At 37.7% G+C, this 21,753-nt stretch overlaps 1 protein-coding gene across 1 annotated transcript; it reads right to left on the bottom strand.

The window, feature by feature from the left end:
- Positions 1 to 6,820: 6,820 nt before the first annotated feature.
- On the bottom strand, positions 6,821 to 21,014 carry LOC140228625 (uncharacterized). The gene is made up of 3 exons (XM_072308871.1): positions 20,298 to 21,014; positions 15,361 to 16,152; positions 6,821 to 10,399 (listed from the first exon to the last, which is right to left on the bottom strand). The coding sequence occupies exons 2-3, from the start codon at positions 15,824 to 15,826 to the stop codon at positions 9,573 to 9,575; spliced, it is 1,293 nt and encodes a 430-aa protein (XP_072164972.1). The 5' UTR covers positions 15,827 to 16,152; positions 20,298 to 21,014; the 3' UTR covers positions 6,821 to 9,572.
- Between the last annotated feature and the right edge of the window lie 739 nt (positions 21,015 to 21,753).

Here is a 21,753-nt window from a genome sequence, read left to right as displayed (position 1 = left end):
TTTTTTTTCAAAATGAATGTACTGTCTTGCTGAAAGTACAGCTCGATTTGATTTTAACAAAAGTAAGTGAGCAGCGTATATTGTTTTTTGTTTTTTGAGGTGCATTGTATATTCTTTAAGAATGTACTGTTTTTGCTGAAAGTACAGCTTAGCTTGATTTCACTATAATTGTGTCATGCTGAATCGTGGATTTTAATGTGGTTTGAGTTGTCATAAATTTGTTTTGAATATGGAATCAATAAAATGTTATGGAAAAAAAAAGTAGACAAGAACAAGAATTAAATTGGCTCTCGCGAAATTCGTGAAATTAAAATGCACTGGGATGCGAACATTTGGATTTGTTTTACACTATTAGTATACGCATTGAATGTTAGAGGCAACTCGCGAAAATTTCATGCCACGAAAATATTGTGTTTATACTCTTTGGTATCGATCAAAATTTTTATTTTAAATCATGGTTGTGGTTGTTTTGAAGGGGGGAGGGGTAGGGGAGTAACGTAGATTAGTAGGGTGGTCAGGGTGCTGGGTTTTTTTTTTTTCTTTTTTAGGAATAAACTTCAATCAACGGATAGGCCCTGTTGATATCAAATGGGAAAGAATGAATGTGAGAATAAAAACAATTGTTTTGTGGTAATTTGTATAGTAATGAATGAATATAAATAAAAAAGATTGCATGTTAGTAAACAAAAAAAGTAAAAAAGATATTGTAGTATATAGATTGTGGTGTTTTATGTTTGGTGAAAAATGCATCAGAGTGTAAGGATTACGGAATTGATGTAAAGATTTTGTATAAATTGTTTTGTACAATTCGTTTCGATTGATGAAGAATAAAAAATATTCTTTAAAAAAAAATCATAAATATATTTTGATTTGATGGATATTTGATAAAGAGTTATTCCTCAATTTCTCTTATCATATAAAGTTCATTATTTGGTATATCTATGTGAATGGGGAATTTAAAGTGAGAAGAGAGTTTTTAAGATTGGGATTTAGTGAAGAAATATTTTTTTTCTTTCAAATAACATTTATTCATATTTCAAACAAAGATAACATCAAAATTTTCATTTACACGCATAAATTAGAGAGAAATTCAAACATAATCAAATAAATCATAATTCATTAGTGAAAAAATAATTGGTAAAATGCGTAAAATATCTTTAGCTTTACCGTCATGGAAAGGTACATTACAATGAGAAATGAATATGGAAGATTCTCATTAAACATTGAATTTTATTTGCAGGATAAAATATACATGTATTGTATACAGGATATAACATCAAAGCTTACCTAAAAAGCATTAATGAGGGATGAAATTAAAAAATCATCAGCATTTAATAAGTGAGGAAATAGATATTAGATAAATTTTTTAAGGCCTCTGAAGTCTACTCTTGATTGTAAGCTGCATGGATTTCAATGCAAAATGTTGTATGGTTTGATATAATATATATATATATATATATATATATATATATATGAATTATTTTCTTTGGTTTTGCAGGAGATAATGTACATTTTGTCATTCTGAGGTTAAGACCTATGAACATTCATTTTTTTTTTTTTCATTGTGGGAAAGTGAATCACATTTGGAAAGTGTGTAGTCATGTTTTTGTCTTACCCCAGACCCAAAATTTAGATTGGCAATCTGTTCATGTAGGTACTAAAATGCAAGATATTGGAAAGGGCAACTCATAAACCATTTGATATCATTGATAGAATGCATGTTTGTATTTTCAAAGGAAAAGAAGAGGCCCCCATTGATAAGAGAAATCAAGGAAAGAATGTTGGGAAGTCGAGAAGAAGAAAGGAAATTAGCACAGCAGGAAATGGAATCAATAAATGATGAACACGATTATTCCTACACACCACATCTATAGCTACCATTTCTTTTCCCTTTTCAATCAATCGACAATTCTTTCAAATCGGCAATCAATATAATAGTATTGCTAAGTAATAACTAAGGGTCCGGTAGTAACTCCATGGTGTTACTCACAAGCACTGTAAGGAATTGTTACTTTCTGATGACAGCATGACATTCTAATCAACTTGAAATATATATATATATATATAATATATATATATATATATATATATATATATATATATATATGTATATACATATATATATATATATATATATATATATATATATATATATATATACCTTATTATTATTATTATTATTATTATTATCATTATTATTTATTCGGCAATTGCAAAACAATACAAGTGACAATAGAGAAACACAAGAAAACAAAGTGTCAAGCTTTCCCTGTTGAGCTTCCCTAAGGAGCCGGGTTTTAGGTTTAGCTTGATGCGAGGATTAGGATTAGGACTAGGGTTACCTATGTTAGTGGGTAGGTTTTATATTTTGCTTAGCATGCAGATATTTCATGGAAGTATTGTCGCAGGAGCAAATCTCATGGAACCTTCAGCTCAGGTGCGCTAAAAATTGCACTCGAGTCTTTTTTTTTTCTTGTCAGCTGATTAAACGTGGAAGTGGTCCACTTTTTCTAATTCTGAACCCTCCCATAAAAATTCTAGTTATGGGTCTGCAGAGATACCCGGTATATTATTTTCCAGGACATGCAACTGCCAAACATTTGCCTGATTTATTCGATAACTCTAGATGATAACTCTGCCAACTTTCACGAGTTACTGCTTACCACTCGCTGGTCAAGTGCCTTTAGCTGTCCATGTTTTATATCGGCCATTGCCTTTCCTTGATAACTTTCAGTTATATACCGGTGGATCATTTTGCCTGCCTTATTGCAGGATGGTACATTACACTATATTCTCCTTTCTTTTTGTAATCAATTGCACTTTGAGTTGCCTATGAATGCAAGTGTTTTGTGCAATACATGTATTCTAACCATAAGATAAACATAAACATGGTGGTGACGTTAAAACTGGTTAAAATCACTCATAAGAAAATAGTGGAGGATCTATGTGAGCAATGAGGCTTCTTGAATTGGCCATTCGATAGATAAAATGCAACATGTTTGCCTTGAATCATTACGCATAGGTATAATAAAAAAAAGATGTTTATTTTATTGGACTTTAAGGGGAATTCCATCCTGTATGCTGTAAGAAAACAGAATAATCAGAGAAGTGAATCAGTGAATTTTTTTTTTTTTTTTTTTGGGGGGGGGGGGGAATAGACAACCCCTCCCCCCCCCCAAAAAAAAAAAGATAGTGTTGAAGTTTAGAGAGCAAGACATCATTGCCACTGCTGTGTGTGACATACATGTTGAGCAGCTCTCCTTTCTGTTTGTACACAAAAGTCACAAATTTTCATTTTTCTCATGAGAATTTTTTTTTCTTCAGGTCTGTTTCTTGCTATGGAAGAGTATACATATAATATGCTTTTGTGCCAAAATATTTGAGAAAAAATGAAAGTTAGCAAAATTTTTGTGTACAAAATTTGTGTACAAAAAAAGTGACAGCATTATGGCATTGTGTTTGACAGTAGGGGTAATGACCCCTGAATCATACTAGAACAGAGGTATGTAACACAGTTTCTTATGTGAAAACGACAAAAGCAAAGGCAAATGATCATTGCTAGGTTATTTTCAGTGTTATTTGGCTGAATGTAAACATTATCATACAATATCATTTGACAACACGTTACTGGCTTTTTGACAGATACGTCTGAAATCAAGTTACATAACAAGGGGCAAGAATCTGGACCTAGTATCGTTGAGATAAATTACAATAGCACCCCTCATTCCACGGGTATGTCCATAATAATGATGATGGTTATAATAGTGAGAATAACTCACTTGAACTGTGAAACTACAGACAGCATTCTCTTGCATTGACTTTTACCTTTATAATCATACTGACTGGCTAAATTACAGAAACATGGTTGATATCAAACACGCAAAACTGGAAGCGTATTTACTGGGCATATTCTGAATCAATTCCTTTTGGATGATTTTCAAGTATCATTGCTCTTGGCTGCCAACAATCATTGTTTGAAAATATACAAAGGCAAAACAGACAGCACATGAACAATAATGACATAGGGCCTAAGACACAAATATAGGAAAGTAACAGTTTACTACTACAGATACATCAATGCTGTATAATGTGTATGGTAATGGCAAGTTTCTGTCCATTTTACAGAACAGAAAAATAAATTTCAAAGCAATTTAAAAGTCAACATTTATGCCAATTTGACAAGCTTGAAATTTCCTGAATAATGTTAGATTACAATATGACAAGAGCACAGCTTGAAGATATGACATTTTATCAAATCGGGAGACAATCAAAAGTAAAAAACGACTGGCAGAACCTACATTTGAAGTGTCAAGTTAAAGATCTTGTTACTCATGCAGCTTGTAAACTCACTGCCCAAATTAAAAACTGATCAAAAATTTCTACCACTGCCATTTACAATGAGATGGAAGGATCCAACAACACGCGTTACATTGTACACTAAATCTAACATGGTATTGTTCAAATTTATGAAATTCTTCCATCTAGAAGTTGCAGTTATGGTATTGGTAGGAGAACTATTTCGTTCTGTTTACTATTACTCTTGTCAATTACATTCCAGTACTGATACTTGGGCCAAGAAGTTTGAAACACATAATTAAATTTTGGCTTTCCATTAGTGCAGATGCAAACTGATTAAAATCCAATTGTGGGCCCTACTGATCAATGAGAGTTGTAACCATTCATGAGCCCACTCATTTGCACCAACAGTAATCTTATCTGTGGGATTTGCAAAAGGATGGCATTAACATATTGCCTACAGCAAATAATGTAAATACAGTATACGAAATAAATACAATATTGCTACAGCCAAATCCAAATGTGTGCTTTTCTACTGTTGAATTGCTCATTGCTCACTTGATCCTGTGTCTGAGGTGGGCTAAAAGAATCACAAATCTTCCAAATACGTAATACTGAAAAAGAAAGAAATAACACAGAATCTCAAACTGAAAAAAATGAAATTGATGATGTACTTGGATAAAATTATGTCCTGAGACATGATTTAAGTCTTACAAAAAGACCAATACCTAATGTAATGCAGTCTTGCACAGGAGTGACGACACTGCACTATCAACTGCAATATTTCTAAACAACTGGATGTGAGAACATCTCTATGAGAAATCATAAGATTAAGATTAATCTACTAATCAGCACTCTACTGGTTTTGTTCAAGTGCCAATCTTAATATCAAGCAGAAGACAAGAGATCCAGAAGTCTCACGCTCACATGAGTATCACAAGTTTGCCTTCCACGCATTCTCACAGACTATTCTCTGAGAACACTGCAAACTTGGTGGTAGGGGCAGCTTTGAGGGCTTCCATAGGTGTATGGTATTCATTTCCATATTCTAACACACTAGTAAAAATACTACTGTACCTGCCAAGTACAATGCATTTAGAAAATTTGACTATGCAGTTTGTTTGTGTGGTTTTTTTTTTTCAATGATAAAAATGTATGAACTGGCCCCCAATTTGGTCCCCACTTAACCCCTGGATCGACACTAAATAATCTTGAAAGTACATTCCCTTATCTATTTAAGAATTTATCTTTACATGTATTATGTCCAAACTGTATGTGTTACCATTGTTCGTTATCTATTTTCATTAGGAGGACAGTTATCTTTCTTTCTTTCTCTTTTTGTTGGAAAACAGACTAACAAAAAATATTGTATCTACTATATCTGTAATAGCTTGCATTCTTTGTTTATAATGCATACAATACCAAGGTATGAGATATTTGCAAATTAAACATTGACATCTTCATGACAGCACAATTATATGACATTATACGAAGTAGCCCCTAAAATTGTACATGTGCACTGAATGATATCATGATATCCTTTTTATAAAAGTCCATTGTGCATTGAAATACTTGTAAATGTGCATTATGCAAGCTTATGACATCACCAGCTTTACATCAAATTGGGATATCCATACAATGACAAAAATAAATAAATAAGTGCATGGCTCAGATCAAGGGTACACTGCACAATGTGCAAAAGTGTGCTTCTGAAAATCCTAAATTAAACTCATGCAATGTGACCAGGACATGAAGTACCATTTTCACTTTTGAAGGCATATATAGTAGCTTCAGACAAGGTTTCAGGTTCATTGCTGCGAATTTAGATATTTTACAGCATATTTATGGTTAAAAAATGCCCATTTTTTATGATTTCTTTGTTACATGCAGAGCATAGATTTTATGGACACCATAATTTTTACTTTTACATTTTGAAATATGAACTGATTTCAAACTTTCAATAAAAATAAAGTATCAAATTACAGAATTCTCATATTGTTGATTTTTTACATCACTTCTGAATTGCCAACAGCCTTGAGGCAATTCATATGTCAAGTACATAACTTTTGGTGTCCACCAATTTTTTGAAGTTGTTAAGTGGAAAAAACTTGTGGAAAACAGTACATATTCTTTATGATATTCCCATTCGTATGTTTATGTTTATGGTACCTTTACTTCAAATTGAATTCACTGCAGCATTCAGTGTACTTTTCAATATTTTTACAGTTGATTGATGTACTAAATGTGTTGGCATTCTCAAAACACTGCACTGCCATAGCTATGGAAGACTTGATCTTGTACGTTGCTATGCACTGCACCTTAACTTGTAATGTTCTTTTGCTTACATTTTATTCACATTCAGGGCATCTCTACCCTCCCCCCCCCCCCCTTCCCCATTAGAAAAAAAAACAACAACAACAACAAATATACCATCATAATTCCGAGGATTACATAACCACTACTGTCTACCATGGGGAGGTTCAAGTACATTAAAGGTATTAGCCCACATTTGTAAACCAGCAGCAATTGGTCTCATAGTTAGCATGGAGTTTGGGTATGATTGCAGTAACACTTGTGCAAAATTTCGTTCCAATTAGTCCATTACTTTCATAAAAATAAATGAAAATGCACCGTAATCCGTATGCATGCGTATAACGCTCGCTAGCTCCGGTCCACGTACGTATTACATGTACAATGTACGTAGCTATAGCCCACGCTCGTAATTCGATTTTGGGTCGGGTTGACCTGGTTTGAAAATTGATTTTAAAACGATGATTTTCTCTCTTTTATCGAATGGTATAGACAAAGAGCGACAGGTGAGGTATGTTACTGTAATAACTTGTACTTGAAGTCATATTGGACCTGTTTTATGCAGTTTTGATTTTCGTGGGTTTGCAAATGTGGGCTAGTACCTTTAATGTTGTTTGGGGAACACGGCAAAACAGCAAATGTCCAGATCAAAGAGTGAAGCACACAAGGAAACATGTTGGTCATGAATCAGCACACATCAGCATTTTGCTTTTATTTTTGGTGTCTTCATGGCAGCAGTTACATGGTCGTTTTCAAGAAATGTTAGCAAAGTCAACTTGGACTCCACTCTGCATATACCATGTATATGAAGGCAAGCAGGTTTAAGAGATGGAGTTCCTACTGGCTTTGATTATTCAAACAGTTGTCAGTTTTCTATTGATGTACAAAAGAATTCCACAGGTGCATTCGCGCCTTTGATGATCAACGTTTGATGCCTCTGTCTTGCTGAGCAAGCTAAGGGTTCATTTCGAATATCAGCTATATTTTGCTTGCTCATTTATCAAATGAAATGAAATCTCATTTAATGATAAAGCATATAAAACAAAAATTAATTCCATCTAGAAATATATGGAAAAGCGCAAATCAGAACTGAATCATGTGAAAGTGTTTAAAACTGTACCCTCCTGGAAAGTTGGTTTATCACTTTTTAACATAATTCTGACAAATGAAACTGATATGGAATAATCTTCACATATAATTCTTTATCAATAGATATAACAGATTAGTGCCCTGGAATGCCAACTCAAATATCTTTTTTTTCATTTTTCATTTTTATTTCATCATTAATTTTTTTTTCTCAATTTATATTTATGCATCCCCATGTCTTTAACATTTCTACAGCCATGTTCAGACGTATTTCTAGTCGGAGTAAAAATTTATGGCACGGCAATTAAAATTTAAATTAATGCATATCTTACCATGACCCTTGTGTCCAAACGACGGTCGTGGGAAGAAACTCCGACCAATTTATGTGCGAGGGTCGGTGTAACTTCCGGAAGTGGTAGCGCCGCGCACGTCGATCATGCGATTGTTTTTTTACCAGTTGCATTTGTCTTCTCCAATTCTTGTTGATGGAAATTTCTGCATGAGCGCTAGCTTCTTTGTCGCGATCCGCGATCGACTAGGTTAAAATTACACTACACGGGCACGTGAACTCGCAAAATGTCAACATTGCGATTTGACCCAAGAAGTTTTACCTAGGTCGTAAGGTATGTAAGTTCATAGATACTCCGAGGGCTTGTCCGCACGGGCAATTTACTCCGACTGGCTAGTCGTGGTAGCGAGATAATCCTGAGAAAACTTAGGAGTATCTCGTTCGGAGGAAGAGGTCGTGGTAAGTTCCTCCGATCGGAGGAGGTTACCACGACCTTGTTCAGACGGGCACTACTCCGACCTATCCTCTGAAGTTACTCCGACCAAGCCTCCTGCAACCCTTCCTCCGAAGTTACTCCGACCAAAACTGCCTCCGTCTGAACACAGCTTATATCACCTATCTTTTACAAGTAGGGATGGCAAAAAGTAATTACTATCACAAAGATATATCTCCCTTTATAGAAAGTGGCTGGTGATTATGCAATGAGACAAGAGTCAATTGTCTTCGTATCTGCACAGCAGATCCAGTTTGGCACATGCTTCAAATATTTTAGAGTGGTGGCATCAAACATGGGTACAAAGAAAATAAGACAGTTGTGACTCCATTCTCTTGAACCTCCTTGATAAAGGTAATGCTATATGTATAAGGGGAAAAAAAATCACTTTGATTTTTAATATAACAAAATTGAACAATCTTCCTTTTGTAGACTGTGCTAAAACACAGCAGCAGTCAAACATTCATGTTCGCACAATGTCTGTTGTTGTTTTGTCGTTGTTAGTTTTGGTAATGACAATAAAAATAATTTAATATGCTCCATGCACAAGCCCTGTATATATTTCTCTTGTGAAGAGTTAAATGGGAAGACTGGCATGTTCATGACATATGACCTAATGGGCTATTATGTGCCCCTTCACCTCCAGATATGGAGAGAATCAGCACAATGGAAACGTATTACGCATTAGGAAGGAGTTGGAAGAAGAGGACAGGGCACACTAACCTTGCATTAGACGCACCTGTAAGATGGACCAGAAAGTTGGGTTTTGGGGGACATAAGTATAGTCATGCTTAATTTATAGCATAATCTGCGATGGACAAAGTAAACACCAAAAGTCTCATACCCAATCCCAAACATCTGAAACATGGCTTTGTAAAAAGAATTTTTTGACAACTGACAAACTCGACATTTTGAGATCATAGACAAAAATTTAGTACAGAATAAATATGATTACCTTACATGAAATATTTCCCCAACATTGTAACCTTTAATAACTCAATGTTTTACAACTTTCTTTCTTTCTATCAGGATAGTTCTTTTTTTTTTCTATAAAAGTCTTCAAAGTCATCAGCTCCTTTTCCAGAAAGAAGTGTGCAATTATATTGTGTGTTTCTTAGGGATATGAACCTTGCCATGTCGCATGAGGTGATTTTTCTGAGTGAACTTGTTGCCACACTCCAAGCAGACATATGGTTTTTCCCCTGTGTGAGTCCTGAAGTGCCTGACAAGGTTGTGCTGCTCCTTGAATCCTTTGCCACACTCCTCACATGTATACGGCTTTTCTCCCGTGTGGATCCGCAAATGGTTGACCATCACGTGGCGTTGGCTAAACTTCCTGCTGCAATACTTACAGGTGTAGGGACGCTCCCCCGTGTGACTCCGCAGATGCCTCACCAACGTTGACTGCTGGCCAAACCCACGACCGCACACCTCACATGTGTGGGGCTTCTCACCCGTGTGTGTCCGCACGTGGGTGATCAGGTTCTGTTTGACACGAAACTTCTGATGGCAACGCTCGCACTGGAAGGGTCTCTCCTCACTGTGCGTCTTCATGTGGGCCGTACGTCCCTGCAGTCGAGAAAAACCCTTGCCGCATACACCACACTTAAATGGTTTGTCTTGATCATCAAGGTCTTCCGGCTCTGTGAGCAAAGCCGACTGGTCGCTAATACAACCCGGTTGTGACAGTAAAACAATCTCTTCCTCTTGTTGTACAATCTCTGTGGGCACATGGGAGGTAGAGATTTGGACACCACCTGTTTCACAGAGGAAGAAGTCCTCACTGTGAATCTCTTCTCTACATGACGGGTTTTGTTTCACGTGGTAGTGTTTTATCATGGGCGTCCGTCTCCTTTGGATGAGACCAGGGATGCTTAAAAACCCTGTCTTCATCGTTTGCTGGCTGTCATCTGATTCACCACACTCTGTAGGCATTTCACATAATGAAAGGAAGAGAAAAAAATGATGAATGGTTCATATACAGACTGCAATAAATTACAAATTTTCCCCTTCTTGGACATTTAATGCATCGCTTTTGGCCCTGCTTCTGGGCCCAAATATATACATTTAAGTTGAATCAGGTTGTATTACCAACTCTCAAGGATAGTTTTTTCAAATATCAATCATGCAGGCCTATTTTTGCAATCGATGAAAGTGTTAATTTTCAGACTTGCCCCATCTACCCAACTTGTTGCCCCTATTCCACTGAATAAGGCCACTACTACTGTTGCTATCATGACCTGCTTCAATATTCTTTACTTAACTCTTAATGTGCTACGTTCACACCTCCGATTCAGTCGGCAGTGTGCCAACTTCGTATATTCCGCTCAAACGCACAAACCCGCCCAAACCGATTGATAAATCGCCAAATGCCACAGTACAATGAAAGCGTTTCTTGTGATTCCGTTCCTGTCGTCTATAGCTTGCATTTTATATGGTGATTGACTAACAAGCAGCGTTTCATACTGGATCTGTGTGCAAATTCCAAGTTTTTGTCACTGCTTTGTGTGCAAAAGTCATATATTTACGGTAATGTAGCTACTGGGCATTTGAAAGAAAAGCAATTATAGATTTGTCATAGAATCTACAATGATGCAAAGCTTGGCATTTTCTCAACAAATTTGCTCACTTCCTCTACTATTTAACATAAATCTATAAAAGTTATATAGAATGTTTTCTCAATGCATCACTACGCTGGTGTCTCAGAATAATGTGGCACATGGGGGGTTTCTACCATGGCACATGGGAAGGAGTTAAGGATGTTCCTCAGTTAAAACGAAGTCCATGTCGTTTTCTTCAAACTTTCCATACCATAACTTTGACCCATCCGAAGCCAAAATATGTAAATAAAACCATAGGTTCATGTGCTTGTTTTTCTTCTACAGGACTTTGAAGAATATGACTAATCTGCCGTCCTGTACCAAAATGAAAGCATTACAGGATAAAGACCATGATTGGCAACAAAATCTGCACTGACAAACTTACAGCTGTAAATCCCCAAAATTCTTTCAAAATCCATGTTATTTTCTCCAAATTTGTAAGAATTGCAGAAAAGGGTACCCAAAACGAGGAAAAGGTTTTAAAGTTAGGGTTTACACTCTCATTCTTGAGCAAACAGCGCCCTCACATGGCAGAAAACACCGAAATCTCTCAAATCCTTCTCATTGACGTTTCCTGTTAGGGGTGAGCTAAAGGACAAGGTTCATAAAACTTATGCTGTACATTCAAAGCCCATGTCATTTTCACGAAACTTGACCAAATTGTAGAAGAAGAACAATAAAAAGTGGGGGTTCATGTGCTAGTTTTTGTGCTAGCAGCGCCCCCATGTGACATATATCATCGTAAGTCCCCAAAATCTGATCAGGAACCTATGCAGGGATGCCCTCGCAGGGTGCGATCATAAATCTCACGCTGTATATTCAAAACCCATGTCATTTTCACGAAACTTCACCAAATTGTAGAAGAAGGCTTACTAATTCCAGAAAAACAATAAAAAGTGGGGGTTCATGTGCTCGTTTTTTGTGCTAGCAGCGCCCCCATGCAACATATTATCATCGTAAGTCCCCAAAATCTGGTAAGGAACCTATGCAGGGATGCCCTGAGAGGGTGGGTTCATAAAACTTATGCTGTACATTCAAAACCCATGTCATTTTCACAAAACTTGACCAAATTGTAGAAGAAGGCTTACTTATTCCAGAAAAACAATAAAAAGTGGGGGTTCATGTGCTAGTTTTTGTGCTGGCAGCACCCCCATATGATAGAAACCATCCTAGGACCCCCAAATCTGGTTATAAACCTATCGTTGGTGCCCTGATTAGGTGGGGTTCATGAATGTAATGCTGTACATTCAAAACCCATGTCATTTTTACAAAACTTTATCAAATTGTAGAAGAAGGGTTACTTAATGGAGAACAACTGTAAAAATGGGGGGTTCATGTGCTCGCTTTTGTGCTAGCAGAGCCTCCTTGCTACAGAAATCATCGTAAGACCCCCCAAATCTGATCAGGAACCAATGCAGGGATATACCCTGCTAGGATGCATGAATTTCATGCCGTTCACTCAAAACCCCATTTCCTTTTTTTTTTCCAACCCCCCCCCCCTCCCCCCCCCCCCCAAAAAAAAAAACCTGTCACAATTGCAGTGATATGGTGGAAAAATATTCAGAAAGGAAGGTCCATGTGCGTTTTTGAAATTATTTCCCATACACAGCCATAATGATATCATGTGGACGCAAGCGTGGAAAACTCCACATTGACATGCTTGTTTGTTTGTTCTTCCCACTTGCTGTAACCATGTGCAGAAAGTGATAATGGAGGAAGAAGGACAAATATAAGGAAATGGGAGTTTTGGCATTAGTCTGACGGTCCTCCAAAGGAAAAACAAATCTTAATAATGCCGTTGATTGTAGATTACATGTGTTGGTTGTTGCAGTGGTTGGTAAAGTGCGTGTTGTGAACTATGGAGATGTACCTTGAGTACCCCCCCCCCCCGAAAAAATTCTTTGATTCTCCTTTTGTTACACCAGATTTGGTAACAAAAAATTAATATCTGAATGGTGAATGTGATAAATACATGTTTGTTATTACATACTTTCGTGACCTTATATTTTGTAACCAAAAATAAAAAAACAAACAAACAATATTTTGTATTAGTAATGACAAGTTCAGATCTAATCTAGATTTTAACAGAGATACTCAGATTGTTTCAGTTGCTAGACCCGAGGATGAAATGTGTGTCATATGCTTGTTTTGTCGTTGTTGTTGTTTTTAACACCTAGTCTAGTAGACTAATAGTCCCCGATTAGGGCCTATAGGCCCTAGGTACCTTAGCACTCGACTTGACCATGTTGATGAACAGATAATGAACTGCATGTCACAAAACAGATCTATGGATTGAAAATGGAAACAGTTCAGTTCCACTTCCAAGCTTCCCGATTCCGTCGATCATGGTTGTGCTACCATGACCATGTACATGCGGCTCGGACCGCTGAACTTTGCGTAGTATGTACAGATTGTAACGCGTACAGTCAGCACACGAGCCGAGCGAGGCCGCCCAGCGCAGCCGCGGTGGGGAGCTGTCGGGTATCCGTTACGTACCACACTCTAGCTCGATCTACCAGCAGCTGCTCAGCTCAGCTAGCTCAGCTGCAAACACCAGATCATCACTCGTGCGTGCGCTTCTATGTTCTTTGTTACGTCACTGCCAACCTGCGCAGCTAGGATGCGCACAAACACAACTGAGGAACATCCTTAAACTAGAACTATCACTGAAGGTGATTAATACCCCCACTCTAATATTTTTCACAGTGACCATGAACATATTGAAAATTCATGTTTTGCATCCCCATTTGCATCTTTTTTGAGTTGCCACATCAACTCTTTTGATATCTATTATGGAAATTCACCTACCAATTGCGATGTTCAAATCTCTGATATAGTCTAGTGCATGTATTCATCGTCATACCACTGGCAAAGAATCCCACAAACCAATCACTATGTAAGTACAATGTAATAAGTATTGTTGCTTTGGATGGCATGCTGCTGAGAACATCAGAACATGTGTATGTTGTGAATGGACAAGTCTCTGCACACAGGCAACTCAATTACACTTGTATATTAACGTATAAATGCATTTATCATGTGCCTGGCTTGGCTTCAAAGGTTGTACTTGTATGCTGCTATTGCACTAGGATGCGAGTGCTGTTTCACACCGCGAATGATTTTCAAACACATACAAACTCACCCTAATTTCAGAACTGAAAAACACTTGCATTTGAGTCTCCAAAGTCCAGTAGGAAACATATTAAGATGCTTTTAAACATTACGGAATAACTCAATCTCTTGAATTGAAGCCTTGCACTACCCTGTACTCAAGCAGTCAGTAGTCTGTCATGATTTACGTTCATGTGTACACGTACACATTAGTGCAGCCATCAGTACAATACGTACATGCCCACATAGGCACTGTGAAATCATTCTGAAATGTGTAGAAAATGCCAAAATTAATGGTATGTATTCAACATTTTCTTGACTTTGGAGATGAGATGCACGTATTTTAGGTTGTAGAAATCTTTGGAGTTAATTTGTACATGTTCATAAATCATTAAATGAGGCATTGCAAAACTACGCTAGCACCTTGCGCTATAGGTTGCAGTTGCCCATGTATGCAGCAGCCTCAGCTCAAAATTAGTAACATATCAAACCGAAAGGACATCCCACATCACCTCTCTCCAAAAATCCAGATGAGAAACTACACTGTTGTGGTCTTGTCTTGGTTTCTTTTTTTTCTTTTTTTTTCCTGACCCTAAATTCTCTCAGGTGCATACACATGAATGTAAATACTGGACAGCTAAGTACAAGACAAAAGGTTATACAAACTCCAACAACTGTGGGATTTTGCAAGAATTTTATGTATGTTCTACCACATACGTACAATAATTGAAGCTTAGCAATCAATAATTATTTGGTACCTATTGGAATATTTTTCTTTCAATATATTTAATCAAGCAGAAAAATTAACAGCACACATATACTGTAAGAGGCATTAATTTTGTTCAAGTATTGTTGCAGTACTCTCTGTCTTTGTGAATGCAAGCAAAGCCAATTACTGTAAAACGAGGAATGTTCGCATGCATTTTAATTTCACAAATATCGCGAGCGCCAAGATTCACAAAATTTAAATGCACGCGAAAGTTCTTGTCTGCACGGTATGCATAGAATGCCAGTGGCAGTTCGTGAAATTTTCATGCCGCAAAAAAGGCTGTCTGCTCCAATTTACGAAAAATTCATGCCGCGAATATATCATGTTTTACAGTAAATGAGTAAAACACACAATCATATGTGACAATGGATATCCTGGCAACTCTTTCTTTTGACAGAGTACTCACTGTGGTTATCGATTTCGTCACTGTCATCTGCATTATCTTCTAATGCAGCATCTTTCCCATCCATGTCTGTGTTCTTCTCCGCACCATCAGTGGATAAACCAAAACACTTACTAGATTTGGTCAAATCCCATGGCTCCTCTTGGATTTCGAGCAGCTGAGGTTCATTGGTCTTGCTTTCTTTGTTTATTGGCAGTTCATTCTCATGATTGTAGGACTGCAGTGTTTCACAAGAGGGTTGGCTGCCACCACAGGAATAAATTTGTGTGGCCATTTGTGGCTGGAGAGGTCTGATCCTTGTACTGTCATCAGCTTTTGATGTTGAGGGCACAACAACTCTTAGGTTCTCAATGTTGAACCTTTCCAATGCACCTGCATGAGAATTGCTACCAGTTTTGTCACTTACAATTCTATTTTGTTTGAAATGTGCTGCTTTACAGATACCATATACAAATGTTGGTAGAGCCATTTTGTGTTTCTCAGTTGAGTTAACATTTGAAGACAACTTATAGTAATTTCTTTCATGGTCAATCTCAGACTGGTCAGAGGAGGTTCCTCCATCTACATGGCAACAGTTTCTGCAGCCCTCCTTGCTAAAATCAGGTCAAGAACAATCCATTTCTGACATCCAAGCAAGTGATTCAAGTTGTAGGTCACTCTCACTCACAGACTACTCTTTTGAATTGTATCCAGGTTGAGAAATGTGTCTTGACTGGTCAGGTTGGCAAATATCAGCAGTCCTTCTGTTTAGTGTGTTGGTTGAGATGTCTTCATGTTCCTCATTTCCACTGCACACTGCAACAACAAAAAACAAGGAAAAGCAGAAATTACGCGGTGCATAATATATGTCCCTGCCGGAAGTAGCATTTTGTAGCAAAATGTACAATATAAGTAAAAAATCAAGGTCAAAGGTCAAAGAAGTCAAAGGTCAAAATTCTGTGTAGAAGTTTTGAAGCCCTACCTAGTGCCATCACATAAAGCAAACGGAATCGAAATTGGGTTAGAAATGGCGAAGGAGTAGCATTTTGTAGCAAAATGTACAATATAGGTCAAAGGTCAAGGTCAAAGGTCACAACTGAAATTCTGTGTAGAAGTTTCAAAGCTCCCATGTAGTGCTGTCATATAAAGCAAACAGAAGCAAAATTGGCTCATAAATGACAGAGAAGTAGCAAATTGAACATTTTGATCACACACGGACGTACATTTGTACACACACACACACACACACACATTATACACATGGACACACACACACACACGGACACACACACGTACGGAGCTCGTTTCATAGTCCCCTGCTCGAACTCGTTCGGCGGGGACAAAAAGAACCATTTCAGTCACATCACAGCCCTGATGCTCTAGAAGATATTAGAAGAAAACTATACAGTATGCATTAAAAGCTGTTTTGAAACACAACATAATTGCCTTTTCAGTAAGACTTTTCACAATCTAACCAAGTCCTATAGTTCTAGCCTTTACATAAATATGAAACTTTGTCATCCAAGCAGTATTCTATCATTCATGCACTGATTAATCCTTTTTTTTTTTATTATTATTATACTATGATGCACTCTTACAGTATGGAGGTACCTTATGATTGGACTGCTTGGGTACATATAGGGTGGGACATCCAATTTAATACCGGACGCTTTTTTTTCGTGGCTTTGAATTACGTATTCAGAGTATGAAATTTCAGCTAAAAATAACATCACTTATTCACAGACTCCTGGAAATTACGAATTCAGCCTACTTATGTCAATTGTTCGCTCCAGTTTTTAGAAAATATGCTTCAAACATACCCCTCTAAAAAAAGCTGTCTTTTTGCGTGGTGCAAAATCGCATTGTATTACCAGACACGATTTTTGCAATGAAATAATCGACATCTTTCGCACCTAGTCCTTGTACCAGAATCACAAGTTATCCCACAAATCACCGTACACATTCTCACCTATTGGATGACAAAGAAAAAATCAGCAAATGAGGTTCAAATTTCGTATTTTACGGTAAAATGTCTGCCTTGAACATTTCGAACAGTTGCATGCAATAAAACCTTGTGAGAAATCGACAACTGGTTAGACTCTACTTCTAGTTTACGTGCTTTGTCTATGGGAGCTGCACGCGCGGGTGACAAGTTGCGGGCCCCTTAGCGCACAACTATTCCGCATCATTCGCATTTGAGGACGATAGCTACAAATTTCCGATAGCCATCAGTGAACTTTTGGTTCTACTGGCATCTTCAGTATTTTTCCTGTATGTGAGTGGGATTTCATAGAATTTCAGTCGTAAAATGTGATTCAAACATGCATAAATATTAACTATGACTCGAGGTGTGGGTCACTCAACTATAAATTTGAGGTAAAATGTGAATTTCTTTGTTTTCACATTTTTATGTTGCTTTTTTTTTTTTTGCGATTTGGGTCCACACAAAGTTCTGTGAGGCTAATCTACGAAGTCTCGCGCGTACAGAATGTCATTAGTATGCAAAAATGTGCGTGTCCGGTAATACCATGGTGTCCAGTGACACCATGCTTGCCTATACCATGCCAGCCTTCAGTGAAAGGGCCTACACGTACCAACAAATTTGTCTAGCTGACATGATTTGCCAGTATAATGAGTTGTTTTGCAGTATTTTGAAATGAAAACATCAAAATAATTTTGATCGTATTTGAGCATACAACTTTCAGACAGAAGAGCCCTCCCCGTGCAGAAGTTGGTAGGTAAAATGTTAAATGATAAGCTATTATGCTCTAGCAATCATATCACTTCCAAACAAGCTGTATGCAATTCAATCTCATGCAGAAGATGGATGCTTACCGCTTTGGCCCAATTTGTTGATTAAATTGAGAATCTATTATAGAACATTACACAGCAACCATGATCGAGTATATTCTAAGACTGCAATATTGTTGGCATACCTTTTGGCTAAAATTTCACATAATTCCCATCATTACCCAAATGAAACTGTGTTAGAAAACCTCAGCATTATTTCATAATTTTCTTATGCATGCCATATGCAGGGCTCGACACTAACGGTGGCCCGGTGGCCCAGGGCCACCAAAAACGGACGTCGGGCCACCAAATTTCAGAAATGAAGAAGTTGGTGGCCTGATTGGGCCACCAATAAAGGTCAGATGTTGGCCTTTGGGCCACCAAAAATAAAAGTTAGTGTGGAGCCCTGCCATATGTGTGATCATTTCAGAGCAAATATCAACACTTTCCCCATGGCATATGAGAACTGTATTTCACCTTTCAGATAGGCTACTGCTCAGTGTTTTAACAAGCTTCCCACTCAAGGATGATTTCTTCTTTGTCCCTTGGTTTGAATTCACAATCTCAGTCCATGCATTAGCCATCACAAGTCACACTTGCAATGAATTATGTTATCGAAATGCTCCTAACATGTTTGCCCTGGTTACATGGTACAACATGTACATATCTAAACAAGGAAAAGTAGAAATTACGCGGTGCGTAAAATGTGTCCCCGCCGGAAGTAGCATTTAGTAGCAAAATGTACAATATCGGTAAAAAATCAAGGTCAAAGGTCAAAGAAGTCAAAGGTCAAAATTCTGTGTAGAAGTTTTGAAGCCCTCACCTAGTGCCATCACAAAAAGCAAACGGAATCGAAATCGGGTTTTGATAGAAATGGCGAAGGAGTAGCATTTTGTAGCCAATGTACAATATAGGTCAAAAATCAAGGTCAAAGGTCAAAGAAGTCAAAGGCCAAAATTCTGTGTAGAAGTTTTGAAGCCCTCACCTAGTGCCATCACATAAAGAAAACGGAATCGAAATCGGGTTAGAAATGGCAAAGGAGGAGCATTTTGTAGCCAATGTACAATATAGGTCAAAAATCGAGGTCAAAGGTCAAAGAAGTCCAGGGTCAAAATTCTGTGTAGAAGTTTTGAAGCCCTCACCTACAGACTGTAGTGCCATCACATAAAGCAAACGGAAATGAAATTGTGTTAGAAATGGCAAAGGAGTAGCATTCTGTAGCAAAATGTACCATGCAGGTCAAAAATCAAGGTCAAAGGTCAAAGAAGTCAAAGGTCAAAATTCTGTGTAGAAGTTTTGAAGCCCTCACCTAGTAACATCACATAAAGCACACGGAATTGAAATCGGGTTAGAAATGGCGAAGGAGTAGCATTTTGTCGCAAAATGTACAATATAGGTCAAAAATCAAGGTCAAAGGTCAAAGAAGTCAAAGGTCAAAATTCTGTGTAGAAGTTTTGAAGCCCTCACCTAGTGCCATCACATAAAGCAAACGGAATCGAAATCGGGTTAGAAATGGCGAAGGAGTAGCATTTTGTAGCCAATGTACATTATAGGTCAAAAATCAAGGTCAAAGGTCAAAATTCTGTGTAGAAGTTTTGAAGCCCTCACCTAGTGCCATCACATAAAGCAAACGGAATCAAAATCGGGTTAGAAATGGCGAAGGAGTAGCATTTTGAAGCAAAATGTACAATATAGGTCAAAGGTCAAGGTCAAAGGTCACAACTGAAATTCTGTGTAGAAGTTTCAAAGCTCCCATGTAGTGCTATCATATAAAGCAAACAGAATCAAAATTGGCTCATAAATGACAGAGAAGTAGCAAATTGAACATTTTGATCACACACGGACGCACAGACAGACAGACGGACGGACGGACAGACGGACACACGGACACACACACATACGGAGCCCGTTTCATAGTCCCCTGCTCGAACTCGTTCGGCGGGGACACATATACTTTAGATAGAGTTGAACAGTAGATAAAACTAGTTTGGTATCAAACAGCTATTTGTTTAAGTTGGGTTCATCTTTGTATTTAAGCACATTGAACCTAGCCCAAGGTTGGTTTAATTTTCACAAAGACATTTTCATATTTTTAAAGAGAGACAGACAGGCAGAGAGAGAGAGAGAAAGAGGGAGTGAGGGAGGGATACAAGAATATGTGAATCACTCACCTTGCCTTTTTGTCATAGGAGGATGAGGACACGAAAGCATCCTCACATCTTCATCCATCCTAACCACTAGGTGACCTTTGCTGGTGGGAAGACAGGTCACTTCTTTGCTCCATTGTTGACTCAGATTTTACCAGTAATGCAAAAATTTATTGAAATGGGATTGTAGAAGGACATTCCTTTTGCAATTTGCACCTACTGGTTGTAACAAGTTATCACTTTGAAGGGTGCAAACATTAAAGTTTAATGTGATGTACTGCTTCTCATCCACTTTCTTGCCCTGCAATTGTACTGTACAGTATATGGAATGCTGCGAAAGGTTGAAAGCAGCCCCCTGAAAAAGTGAAAGCTTAAAAGTTTCAGAACATATATAATGAACAATTTCAGATGAACATTGAGATCACTGCAGCAGTGCTCTTATTATTTGAAAGTTGGCGGAGTAGTTACCATGGTGTGGTTATGAGCCTTATTGTAGGCCTTGTATGTAGGTATCTAAAACAATAGGTACAATGTTTCATAGTGAGGTCACTTTTACGGGAGTGTACTCTATCTTTGGGAAATAATTCCTTGTATGCACCCCACACTAATTTTGCCATAACACTATATATTTACACAACCCTACCTGTGCTAATATGCGCCTAGAGATGCACAGAGGCACACAAGCACACATATTTGGCAAATGTTGGGGACACATGCATCCATGCATATAAGCTAACAAGGGTAAGGTAGAGACTAGAAGGTTATGGCAAAATCAGTGGGGGGGGGGGGGGGTGGTATAAGGAAGTGGCAGTTCTCGGAGAGTCTTCAAGGCCCCCAAACTAGATTCTTTTTGCCTGTCGACAAAGAACGGACAGGACGGTAAATCTGCCTGTACGGAAGCAGTCAAGCAGGTATCCACTTATCATGGACAACTGCATGTGCCATCAAACAATGGAAAATATCAATCAGGTATAGATTACAAATGGATGGTGCACCACAGGCTCACAAATAAAACTTGTTAAAACTTATACACAAAAGGGTACCCAAATGGGGTCAGCGAAAGTCAAAATCTAGTGTAGTGAGCTCAGCCTCAATTGCTATGTACATGTACATCTTCAGTTTTAAAACAAATTAGGCACACTTCTAGTACCGGGGCTACCTTGAAAAAGGCATTGAAAATTATAAAAAACACATGCAGTTTTGAAACAGAAAAAGAACAGCTAGAACTATTGATAGAAGAAACTGTAATCTTTTGTTTTGATTGAAGTCATTTTTCTGGTCAGTATAACAGTCCACACAAATAAACATTAATTTACGCCACAAATGCAGACAACCCTGTCTACGCTTTTTGAACCTGGTTATACCAGATTCCTGTAGATCTTAAAGTACTACTACTACTAGAACTTTACACACATTCTTGACACTACAGGAACCTGCCACCAGGGTCCCATAAAGAACAGCTTGGGCTCTTAAGGGATCA

This window comes from Diadema setosum, chromosome 5 (assembly GCF_964275005.1).
Source record: "Diadema setosum chromosome 5, eeDiaSeto1, whole genome shotgun sequence".
Lineage (NCBI taxonomy): Eukaryota > Metazoa > Echinodermata > Echinoidea > Diadematoida > Diadematidae > Diadema > Diadema setosum.
This window is presented reverse-complemented; position numbering and strand designations above follow the sequence as displayed.